A 12,735-nucleotide genomic window follows, 5' to 3' on the forward strand; every position below is an offset into this window, starting at 1 on the left:
TATTTGTTTTATATCTATATCCATCTCATACCGATATTAATTGGTTGCATATTTGGTCCAAGAGTTCAAAAATGGCTGCCTGTTGGAAGCATGTGCGACTTTGTGCGAGAGACCTTCACAAACTGAAGACTTTTGCACCTCTGAAAACGAACACATGGATTGATGTAGGTTATATAGTTTGTGAAACTAATATGCAACTTAGCGCTTCACTGTTAATCAGTGTTTTCTTTAACAGCGTGTCACCAAAGTCTTCAGTTTGAACTAAGCCCCCAAATGCTGGAAGCGAAAATAGTGACAGTTCACATTCTTATGTTTACCTCGAATCTACTGTGTACATGTTAAAAGTAAAAAACAAACTCTTCTATCAGGCATATTCAACTCATGAGTTGTGTGAACGCTTTTACTTTAGAGTAAACTCCAATTCTTTGCTATAACAAATGTGCATTAAACTCAGAGTTTGAAGGTCACTTGAATCCATTTTGGTGGCTAGTTACCAAACCATTCTTTCTTTGTGTGTGTCTAAGGCACAACAATCATTTGTGCATGGTTACATTTCTCAGCCTTAACAGGATATCTTGAGTTTACTGTTATTAATGTGTTCACACTTTTCAGACTAAAAGACTGCACACAAGCATCAGATCACACAGTTTTCTGTGTCAGTTTCGAAGCAATTCCAGACATCATTTGAACAGGCCTGCTGTTGTTTGTGTTCTTCCGATAACCCGAGGCAAGAGTACAACAGCAGCAGAAAATGTGAGTCACCAATCATAATATCATGAAGACAGCTAGCCACAGGGAATAGCTCCACAGTACATGCAGTACCCAATGCTGGTTGTAAGGCCAACTGTAAATCTGGAGATTCATCATTGATTTTTATATTTCATGCTAACACTGCCGCCATAGATTTTTAACAAAGTTGCTTGAATATAATATGGGAGTACTGCACTTTATCGGGCACACATTTTCCATTCTCTTTCAGATTAAATCCTCCTTGGGGCACTTATTGCCTTTTCCTGGCTCAAGAAAATCTACATGACATAGTTGTAACCATTTTCCTTAATAAAAAAATGTTACCACACAAAAAACTTTGTTTTTGTATGATATACGTCCACCCCTATGGTGCCTCAGCCTCATGGCGCGTCACGCCAAGGGAAGCAACTCTCACCAAAATCACTTTCCTTATGTCATCTGACAAAGACAGACGTGCCTGTTTTTTTCAAGACTAACAAAAGTACAAGATAATCGTTCAAACAAGAACCATGGCAGACCAAACTGTATGTATGGTACATTTCTTTCATGCAAAGGCGTAATACCTCGCATTGTAAAGTTATAGAGTTGTAATTATATGACCCGTGTACGATACCTTTGAAACAAAGGCTGTCGTGGCGTCCATATTGTAGTGCCATGATGATACATGTAACACCAGGGCAATTAAAAACGGCTTTGGTTTTTTAATGTTATATCATCGGGCTTTGGCCTACAATTTTTTCCTTTAATAAACCAAAGGTGGTGTGTTAAATCATATTTAATTTACACTTACCTTTTTTACGGTTTTTTTTACACCTCGCGCGTAACACGCCCACTTTGTTGTTATAATTATACTACGACATTGGCTATTAGTATCGCGTTACCAATCGCATTCTCAATTACGCCTTTGCTTCTAGTTTCACAATTTATGCACATATCTTTTCAGATCTTTCAATCACACTGATACACTTTATTACCCTTCCCGCCCAACTCAGAAATTACGGTCTTTTTTACAGACCTTCAAACTGTGTATGGGGTGTTCGGCATCCATTCCCCCCCAAGACAGGCATGATACTTGCCTCAAGTGTCTGGCGGAAGATGGGCATGACCCATCGTTATTGCTTTCACCCATCTGTATTGCTTTCACCCCCCGGGCTCAAAAAAAGAGACAAGTGGATCTCTTGCAAAGACCGTGCCCCCCCCCCCCCCCCCCCCCCCCCCTCTAAAAAATCAAAAAGGGTAAAAAAGCAGCAGAGACTGTCTCCTCCGCTCCCTCCCCGGGGACCGGGGGAGGGGGGAGAGGGCTCTAGGGTACCCATAACAATCACTGCACCGTCTTTGGCGGACATCTCTGCCTTGTTGAGGTCGCAGATGGCGTCGATGATGGAGGATGTAAAGTCTCAGCTCCGAGAGGAGATGCGGACCAAGCCTTCCCCATTGTCGGCGCCGGACGTGGCTTCGAGACCTCGTGATATGCCCGGCGTCGGCCGAGGTAGGCCACTTGGTCTCGGGGGTCTCGCTGGCCCGTTCACTACCGATGCACAGTTCTCCCTAGCGGAGCCAGACGCCTCTTCCGAGGCCGAGGCTTCCTCTAGCAGATTCCTAGCCCAGACCCAGGTGGGTTCCTTTGAACCCCCGGCACCTCGGGACCGGGACTCGGCTTCGGGCCGGGTGCAGCCCGGGGATGCGAAGGCCCAGGCTCCGGGCGTCCCCTCTCGACTTCGTCTGCATCTTCTCTCGGGGAAGAGTCGATTAATTTCGGCTTGGAATCGAGAGAGGAGGGGGGAGACGACTCGGAGACCTCGGGAACATTTTCCTTCGCTTCCTCGTTGAGGCATGTAGGGGACAAGATTGTCCAGGTACTGCCTCAGGTGCGCCCATGCCCCAGTCTGAGTTCCGCCTTCCGGGGGACGCTTTTGCTCCAAGCAAGGCCCCCTAGGTGCGGCTCCATGTTCTATCCTCACTGGTGCATGAAGTCATCAACCCTCTGTTGTCGGGTGCCCGCAGGAAGTTCGACCTGCCCAAACTTATTAAGCGGTACCCGTTAGCCGAGGATGGTGACTTTGAGGTACCGGTGGTGGATGAATGTGTCTGGACCTCCGTTACCCTGGGGGGGTCTTCGACCCCCAACTTGACAAAGGTCAAGCAGGGCCAGCGGTTGCCACCCTTTCCCGTGTGCGGTGCGGAGCTGAAGGCTGCTTACGTTTGCTTCGAGGAGCAGTATCGCAACGCATGTCAGCAGCTCCGTGTGTCCGTACACTCCGCATATCTGTCGGCGGTACAGAGGGAGTTAGTGGGAGAGCGGCCGGCTGACTCTTCGGAGTTGGCCGCGCAACTTACGGAGGTCTATAGTCATCTTGCTAGGGACGCTTTTAGTAGCTGTGCCTCGCAGATGATGAGCGCAGTCATGGGCATGCGCAGGCTGTGGATGTCGGTATTCAAATACTCGGCTTCCACACGCCAGGATCTACTTGCTTTGCCTTATAAGATGGGTGCCACCCTCTTCCCTGGGGCTCAGCAGGTGGTCCGAGAGGCCGCACAGTTGTATGCCTCCATCAAGGATTCTAAGGCCTTGTTGGAGGTACCATGCGTTAAACCGCGCAAGCGGACCTCTCCACTTGACTCCTCCTACGCTGACGCGCCGGGTCAGAAGTCTGCACCTGCTTGGAAGCAGCCGCTTCTTTCAGGTAAGGGCGCCGGGAGGAGCAAGAGAGGCAGGGGCCGGGGCAAGGCAGCTGGTCTAACTGTCTTTCACCAGGACAGGGTCAGTATTCGCCTGCCGGACTCTTACTGTCCTAAGGTCGCACACGCCTTCCACGTGACGGCTCCTATTAAGCTACCTGCTCTTTCACAGCTTTCCCAGTCGGGGACCACTACAAGACATGCTCATGTCTTGGATGTCCACAGGACCCTCAAGTCCTATATCAGCAGAACCTAGGGTATCCGTAGGGATAATCAACTATTTTGCTGTTATGGTGGTAGGAAGGCTGGCTCACCTGCGAGCAAACAATCGCAAACTATCTCCAGGTGGATAGTGTCTACTATCTGTACTTCGTACACCCTTCAAGGCAGGGACCCCCCTACCAAGTTGAAGGCTCATTCGGTTAGAGCAGTGGCTATCACACAAGCGTACGACGCGGCTCTGGAGCGGCTATTTGGAGCCAGCCGAGCACATTCATCAAACATTACAAACTCGACAAACACTCAAGCGAGCGTGCGCCGGTTTGGTCAGTCAGTTCTCCGAACTGGGCAAAGTTCTGCATCTCTAGCCGATTGAGCCTTCGAGATTTTAGACCGCCCGGACCGGTCATAAAACTGCTCAGTAACGGTCCGGATTATATCTTCTACGGTCGATAACAATACCAGCCATTACTACTCGATAATAATCGTATTTGCACACGCACTCCTTCGATTCACAGGGACCCTCTGGCCTAGCTCTGCGCGGGTTTATAGTCTCTCGTGATCTGCGCCCCCATATCACTTGTTCAAAAAAGTGTGTGTGTGTGTGGGGGGGGGGGGGGGGGGGTCTCGAGTTCTCGATATGATAAGCCACAAAGAATGGCTCTTTTCATTGTGTATGGTCGACCACGCCCTGTCTCTAGCCCCCGCCTTTCGACGGTGGTGCCTCACGATAAGGTTGGTTCCATTTATTGAAATAATCAAAATACGATGTATTTATTTACACTTGTTGCTGACAGATGCCACTTCCTAGATTATCTTTGGGAGTAAGTGCCCCAAGGAGGATTTAATCTGAAAGAGAATTTTACAAACCTGTAGAGGTTATGAATTCTCTGATGAAATCCTCCTTGGGGCACGGCCACCCACCTCCCCACATTCCGTCAGCATTAGACATATGGAAAGTGATTTGGGTGAGAGTTGCTTCCCTTGGCGTGACGCGCCGTGGAGGGTGAGGCACCATAAGGGTGGACGTATATCATACAAAAACAAAGTTTTTTGTGTGGTAACATTTTTTTATTAAGGAAAATGGTTACAACTATGTCATGTAGAAATTCTTGAGCCAGGAAAATGCAATAAGTGCCCTAGAAAATGGTAACACTGCATGACTGATAGTAATACTGTATAACCTGTCTGATTGTTTCATCATAACCTGACAATGGCTTGTCTTCCTCTTCCCCAGAATCAAATATTGCTGGCTGCAGCATAAACCGCATTCACTCACTCACAATTAGCACCATGTGGATTCTGGGTTAGAATTAAGGTCCCCAGCAACCTAAGCAGATCGATTGTTGCTCACGATATGGATCCTAGGTGCAGATTTAATTATTTACAGGCTGTTGTCATATTCTGATATAGCTGGAGTGTGGCATAAGACAACCAACACTCTCAAATTAATACAATACACTGATGAAAGATCCAATGGGGAGTCTGGGTTTGGACAGGACCCCGGGTTTGGACTGGACCCCAACAACCTATGCTGGTTGTACAGGCAATTAATGAAATGGGTGGTCAGGCTTAGTGACTTGGTTGATTGCATACCCCAACAGAATTGGATGTTGATTTGACTTGATTATTTATAAGTAGCCTTCATAATCGTACAGTTGGATAATTGCTGGGTGTTAACAACACACCTGTACTTCCTGTAGGCTGCTCCTCCATCTACCACAGGCTACATCCCAGAACCACCACCACTTCCACAAGCCCCAGAATTGGTCGACACCTTGAATGCACTTGGAGAGCCGACCATACAGAGCCTGGGGCTGGGAGGATGGACCCCCAGTGGCATGGTCCAGCAGGGGTTGGACTTCCTCCATGTGGGCCTCGACTTGCCCTGGTGGGGAGCCATCATGATCGGTGAGGCTACAGTTTACATAGATTGTGTGCAGGAAAGAATTGGTAGTTGTGTCATGAAATAATATTGATAGGATTGCTCTTTAAATAAACTATCCAAGTGGCTCAATAGACAATGTATAATTATGATTATCTAGTAGGAATATTGGTTAACAATGATAAGCCTACGTTTTTGTTATAATCATGCAAATTACTTGCTTGACAAAGAGGCTAGGCTGTGTTAGTAAAATCGACTCATGTACAGAACACATGTATGCCTCTTCTAACTATTGCTAGTTGATATTTAGAGCAATGATTGATTCTCACTCTGCTTACAGGAACCGTGTGCTTGAGGATGCTGGTGTTCCCACTGGTGATCAAGTCGCAGCAGAATGCAGCACTGATGCACAACCATGCACCCGTCATGACTCGGCTGCAGGTGCGGATGACAGACGCCCGTGCCAGTGGAGATGCTATAGCACGTGAGCACCACGTCTTGTCATATTGGCAGATAGAGGGAAGATGCTGCATGGGTTCATCCCTCAGGCAGAATTGCTTCCCTAAGGCATGCAAGAAATCATTGATTATGGGTTCAAATCCCAAATTGGCTAATGCTTTAGTGTTTTAGCAGTGGTAAACAAGTAAGACCTGTAGCACTTCAGGCCCGGAGGGTGTCAAGTAGATATTGTTCAACAATTTATTTGTATCATTGCACCATGGCTCTACAAATGCTCAAAAGTTAAGATGTTTTACTGGTGTAATCCTGAGGGGTTTCCTTCAGATTAAAACACATCTGTGATGTCACTCTATTGTTTAAATGCTGCATTATTTTTCAGGAATGGAAGGTTGTTTGTCAAATATACATCATCTTGAACTAACATTTAAATTAATTTACACTAGGCATTGATGGAACTTTTTTTTCATGTTGATAAGTGAATGATTTCACATTTTGTCTGAAATTATCAAGAGCTGTGAAACATGTATTGTGAATATCAGCTCGTGGCACAGCTTGGTGCATGATCAGCAGTGGCAGAGAACGTATTCCTCGTGCATCAAGCAAGGGCAACTCACACAGTATAAAAACAGGATACAAAGAGTTCTGGTTTATTTTTCCAATATTTTCCACAAGAGAAAGTTTTGTCAAAGTGTAAAAGTAGGGATGTGTTTTAAGTACAGGAATATCCTTATAACTCTCCATTCCTTAAAAGTAAAAGGGCCTCAGCTCCATTATTTTAAACGAATCGAGAGTTACTTGGACATGCCCTTCCACAAAATATCTGATACGGTTAACAATGGTAAAAGCTGTAAATATTACATATTGATGTACAACTTCATGTTTTTCAGTGCAAAGGGCAACTGTGGAATATTTGGCCTATATGCAAAAGAATGGAATCAAGATGTTCAAAAGCATGCTCGTCCCATTTGCTCAGGTCAGTTCTTAATGACAGCTTGTTCAGTTAAGTTCCCACCAACGGTTTACGTGTGTTAGTGTTTAGAGTTTGCTTGATTAATCCTTACTGACAGTCTCTTAGTTCTAGTTATCAGTTATCACCTGTATAGATTCTGGCACAGAACTGGTTCCAAGTACTTGCTTTACAAATGTCATGTGATGACATTGTGTCAGTTGGTTGATTGTGTGTTATGGCCGAATCATTGCTCGTCCTTCAATAACTGGCATCACCCAAGGCAAGGGAGGTAACTGACTATAGAAGTCCAGTTTCCATCCTTGCTGAACTAGGTTGGAATTTCAGAGTTATATTTTGGCTGACCTTATGGGTTAATGCATTGTCCAATCGAAATTGACATTTGTTTTGTAAACCACATGGCGACTGCAGTGCAGATGTCCGTTGATTCAGGATTTGCAAAAAATGTGTATCGTTAACTGGGCATCAACAAAAAAAATCCAAATCATTTCATGCTTTTAATCAACATGCTCAAGTCATTTAATACACTTCGTGAGTTAAGATCTGTTTCATTACAATATAGATCTGGATTTTTTATCATTTCGTCTTTACTGAGTGCTGCCATTTTGTTTGAAGCAAATGCGAGTGATATGAGAGGATGAGTACCATTGGTCGGACATAAGTCACAATAGCCACTGGTGGATCAAGCCATGAAATATAGTTACCTCCCTTGCCTCAGGAAGATGACCCCTGGTTGCTCTGGTCCAGGTTATTACAGGCAGCCATGACTGGAATTTTACTGACTACTGGACCAGTGAAGATCCGGGTCAGAATAGGTCATCAGCAACCCAGGCAACTATGCTTATCATAAGAGGCAACTAAGGGGGACAGGTGGTCAGGCTTGCTGACTCGGTTGAGTATATCAATGCTCATGATGTCAATCACTGGATTGTCTGGTCAAGACTCGATTATTTACAGACCGGCACCATATAGCTTGAATATTGCTGAGTGCGGCGTTAAACAGCAAACAAACAAATTGCTGACTGTTGGCATATGGTGACATTGTGTATGGTCATGGACTAATTGAAGGAATGTTTCTGTCTTCCAGCTCCCTGTGTTTGTGTCTGTGTTTTTTGGGTTACGAGGAATGGCCAACCTGCCGGTAGAAAGTATGAAGCTGGGAGGGCTGTACTGGTTCACGGATCTCACCGTGCCGGATCCTTTCTATGCTCTGCCAATTGTTACAGCTGCAACATTTTTGTTGATCGTACAGGTATGTTGTTGCTGTTTCCTCCCATGTAGACAGTGGTTCTATCACTGCACTAGAATAGTTGTTGGCAAATAGCACACAATAATCAGAATGTCATTCTGCAGCTGGAAACCACGTAGCAGTGTTTGAAATTAAGCATGAAAGTCAAGGGGTACTTTTTCTAACTTCTATATTATAAATTTTCTATCCTGAGCAATCTTATATTATGATCTGTTGTAGCATGAGTAGTTCACAATTTCATATTTCCTGTCATATTCCCTGTAATATATTCCACCATAATTCCTGTCATATTTCCTGTCATATTTCCTGTCATATTTCCTATCATATTTCCCATCATATTCCCAGTCATATTCCCATACATATTCCCCTTCATATAATCCCAGTCATATTCCCCATCATATGATCCCAGGCATAATCCCAGTCATATAATCCCCGACATATTCCCAGTCATATACCCAGTCATATAATCCTCGACATATTCCCAGTCATATTCCCTGGCATGTATTCCCCGTCATATTCCCCGTCATATTCACAGTCATATTCCCCGGCATGTATTCCCCGTCATATTCTCAGTCATATATTCCCAGTCATATTTCCCGTCATGTATTTCCCGTCATATTCAGAGTCATATTCCCCGTCATATTCACCGTCATATAATCCCCGACATATTCCCAGTCATATTCCCCGGCATGTATTCCCCGGCATGTATTCCCTGTCATATTCACAGTCATATTCCCCAACATATTCACAGTCATATTCCCCGTCATATTCACAGTCATATTCCCCGGCATGTATTCCGCGTCATATTCCCCGTCATATTCACAATCATATTTCCCGTCAGACTCCCTGTCATATTCCCAGTCATACTGCTGGAAGCTCAACTCAGTTATTATTATCTACAGGTCACCCTCATATAGCTTGAAAGTTATTGAGTGTGGTGTTAAACAACAAACATTTACCAGTAGACATGAAATTCACATCTTTTTCTTAAATGCAAGGTTGGTGTGGATGGCGTGCGTGCAGATATGATGAGTCCGTTCATGCGATACGGAATGAGAGCCATGCCCTTCATCATGCTGCCCTTCATCTCCAACTTCCCCGCTGTAAGTCACACCGGAGGCCAGGACACTGGGCTGTTTACAGGATCAGTCTTAGGAAAGTGGAGAATGACAACTCGAATGCAAACAGGTCCACTGGTCGGGGAACAAATAAAACCACATTTGAGCAGATACTAGTACTTGGATACCTGCCATATATAATAATAATGATAATCACCTATCTTTATGTTCCATACATTGCTGGACATATTGCGCATATAGTTTCTATTTCTCAAATAAACTGTTACTCAATGTTCACAGTGAAGTACAAGGCCTCTGGTGCTGAAGCTTCCATGCTGACTTAATGTAGAGTGAGAGGTAAAGTCTGGCTCACTTCAGTGATGACCAGGAGGCAATGACAGTGTGGGTGAGTGTTTGACTGTTGACTGTTTCAGGCCCTCCTCACGTACTGGTGCACAACTAACGCCTTCTCGCTTCTACAAGTTCTGTTTCTTAGGATCCCAGCTGTGCGAACCAAGTTTGGTATTGAACAGATGGTCAAGCATGAAGTGTCAGCAATGCCAAAGAAGAAAGGATTTGTTCAAGGATTCAAAGAGGGTATGTCGCTTGTGTAGAGGGTGCGTCACTTGTGTAGTGGGTGCGTCACTTGTGTAGTGGGTGCGTCACTTGTGTAGTGGGTGCGTCACTTGTGTAGAGGGTGCGTCACTTGTGTAGCGGGTGCGTCACTTGTGTAGCGGGTGCGTCACTTGTGTAGAGGGTGCGTCACTTGTGTAGTGGGTGCGTCACTTGTGTAGTGGGTGCGTCACTTGTGTAGTGGGTGCGTCACTTGTGTAGAGGGTGCATCACTTGTGTAGTGGGTGCGTCACTTGTGTAGTGGGTGCGTCACTTGTGTAGTGGGTGCGTCACTTGTGTAGTGGGTGCGTCACTTGTGTAGAGGGTGCGTCACTTGTGTAGAGGGTGCGTCACTTGTGTAGTGGGTGCGTCACTTGTGTAGAGGGTGCGTCACTTGTGTAGTGGGTGCGTCACTTGTGTAGAGGGTGCGTCACTTGTGTAGTGGGTGCGTCACTTGTGTAGTGGGTGCGTCACTTGTGTAGAGGGTGCGTCACTTGTGTAGAGGGTGCGTCACTTGTGTAGTGGGTGCGTCACTTGTGTAGTGGGTGCGTCACTTGTGTAGAGGGTGCGTCACTTGTGTAGAGGGTGCGTCACTTGTGTAGTGGGTGCGTCACTTGTGTAGTGGATGCGTCACTTGTGTGGTGGGTTTGGTCACTTGTGTAGAGGGTGCGTCACTTGTGTAGCGGGTGCGTCACTTGTGTAGCGGATGCGTCACTTGTGTAGCGGGTGCGTCACTTGTGTAGTGGGTGCGTCACTTGTGTAGAGGGTGCATCACTTGTGTGACAACTTTAGGCTCTGTTGTAATGTAGGGCAACTTTAGTCCCTGTTCTTTCTGGCCAATATGCTGCTGATGTAGTATTACTCTGTTCTCAATGGTTCCCCTCTCTTCAGCTATGGACAACGCCGGCCGCGCCTCGCAGTTTGAGGAACGACAGAGACTGGATGCGGTAAGATTCAAGAAAGCGGGAGAAGGCCCCATGGTGAAGACCTACAGCTACAACCCCACCAAGATACAGACCATTAAACCATCCAAAATATCCAATGTAAACAAGACAGTCCAAGCAAAGCCTAAGTGATGGATGCTTTTTTAGATTAATTTGTGATACTTATCAACCTGTTATAAATGACGATCATGTAGTGAAGGTGATATCACGAGTCTGTTCATTACTGTCTGTTTATGGATCCCTGGAGTGTGCAAGTGCTTGTGATGCCCGACCGATTGTACCAACGACAGATGGATACAGTATCATGTCTCTCTACAAAGTGGGCCTATCTTGATGTAGCACACTGTTCTCACGGACAAGATACGGAACCTAATTAAACAAATTCTAAATTCTTGGTTCCCGAACAATGTTTACATTGACATGGCACCAGAACAGGATGAGGGCAGAGTGCATGAGCATTACAGCTGTACAGCTGCTGATGTTATAGTCTGTACTTTGTCGGCAGTTTGTCACATCACCACCCTTACCTATCCACCCAGGTTACAATAGGTCACCAGAACTCCATTTAATAGTCAGCAAATTTGGAAGAAATGTTCGGTGACTTAGTTTATTTGGTGGCCTCCAACTGTGTGGAACATGACCTAGTTGTTGCATGTACAACTTTGAAGATTGTATAGTTTTTTTTTGACTCAAGTCAAGAAAAGATATTTATGTCCGAAAATAATTATTACTTGGATTGTGAATGGTGAGAACCTGGTTCTGGTATGCAATGAATGTATGCATGACCATGTAAGTGTGTGTGGGTGTGATCGAGAGCGACATGGATGATTGGGTTGTTAGCTGCATATTTGTGATGCAACATTGTCCATGGTGGTTATATTGTAAATTTTTGTGGGATCATTATTGCAGTTGTCTGTCAGCAAAGAACAATTCTTTCAGCACACAAGATCTTTGGACTTCACTCTCGGCAGTTACAATCTGAGCTGGGTCCACCTACCAGTAGTACTCCAGCAATGTTGATCAGAGGGATTCTGCCCCTACTGAGTACATATAGAGGAAGGCACATGCATTTATTGTTTCAGGATACGAAAGGGATAGTTCTGTAACTGAGTGAATAAAGTGTGAAACTGTCCAGTTTTAGTGGTGAATTGTCAACTGAGCTCCTCCTGTTCAGAGACCTTCCTCAGATTTAGTATCAAACTAATCACAATTCAAATTCTTAAATATTTGCTGATAATATCCCTGTCACCTGTTAACATGGTAATGGCACCAAAGCTGCCAAAAGGGTATATATACTGCACACGTGTGCAAAGCCAAACTATAACGGCCAAGTATTCTGGCTCATCTCCAGCAAGTGTGGTACCAGCTTTTCACACATGCATCTCTCTACATCCATGTCTCCCAATAGGCCAACATTCATTTCTTTGCAGAGGTGAAGGAGACAAAATATGAAATAAATATCATTATTATCCATCATTTACATCCATCTTCAGTGGTTCTTAAAAATCTTGCATCAAAATCACCCAAAAAAGAGAGAACACAAATTCAGCCAGTGTTTACTGTATACACTCTTGATAGGTGTTGCTAACATACTGTGTACTGTCAAGATCTCGTGTGAACAACCTGTTGATGTGTCGGGGGAGAATCTTCCGCAGATCTGCGAAATTTAGTGACCACAAATTTATTGAAATCTGATGGCTTGCCCCCATAAGTACCAACAAATAATGGACCACACTCCATAGCCATGAAGTTTCAGCTGAAAAGGAAAATATCCATTCTCATCCCTGATGTGTACAGTGGCGGCATATAGCGGCAACACAATCAATTTGAACACAATATTCACTCATGATTCATAGAGATGAACTGGGGCGGTTGACTCATTTAGCCCTGCAGACACGGATCACAGAAGACTG

At 45.1% G+C, this 12,735-nt stretch overlaps 1 protein-coding gene across 1 annotated transcript; it reads left to right on the forward strand.

The window, feature by feature from the left end:
- Positions 1–24: 24 nt before the first annotated feature.
- LOC124152209 (mitochondrial inner membrane protein OXA1L-like) lies at positions 25–11,954 on the forward strand. Its single transcript, XM_046525051.2, has 9 exons — positions 25–164; positions 613–753; positions 5,352–5,559; positions 5,874–6,017; positions 6,880–6,965; positions 8,047–8,211; positions 9,207–9,311; positions 9,701–9,863; positions 10,770–11,954. The coding sequence occupies exons 1-9, from the start codon at positions 72–74 to the stop codon at positions 10,952–10,954; spliced, it is 1,290 nt and encodes a 429-aa protein (XP_046381007.1). The 5' UTR covers positions 25–71; the 3' UTR covers positions 10,955–11,954.
- The last annotated feature ends 781 nt before the right edge of the window (positions 11,955–12,735 follow it).

The sequence above is a fragment of the Haliotis rufescens genome, unplaced genomic scaffold (genome assembly GCF_023055435.1).
Source record: "Haliotis rufescens isolate VD_foot unplaced genomic scaffold, xgHalRufe1.0.p SCAF_30, whole genome shotgun sequence".
Taxonomy (NCBI): domain Eukaryota; kingdom Metazoa; phylum Mollusca; class Gastropoda; order Lepetellida; family Haliotidae; genus Haliotis; species Haliotis rufescens.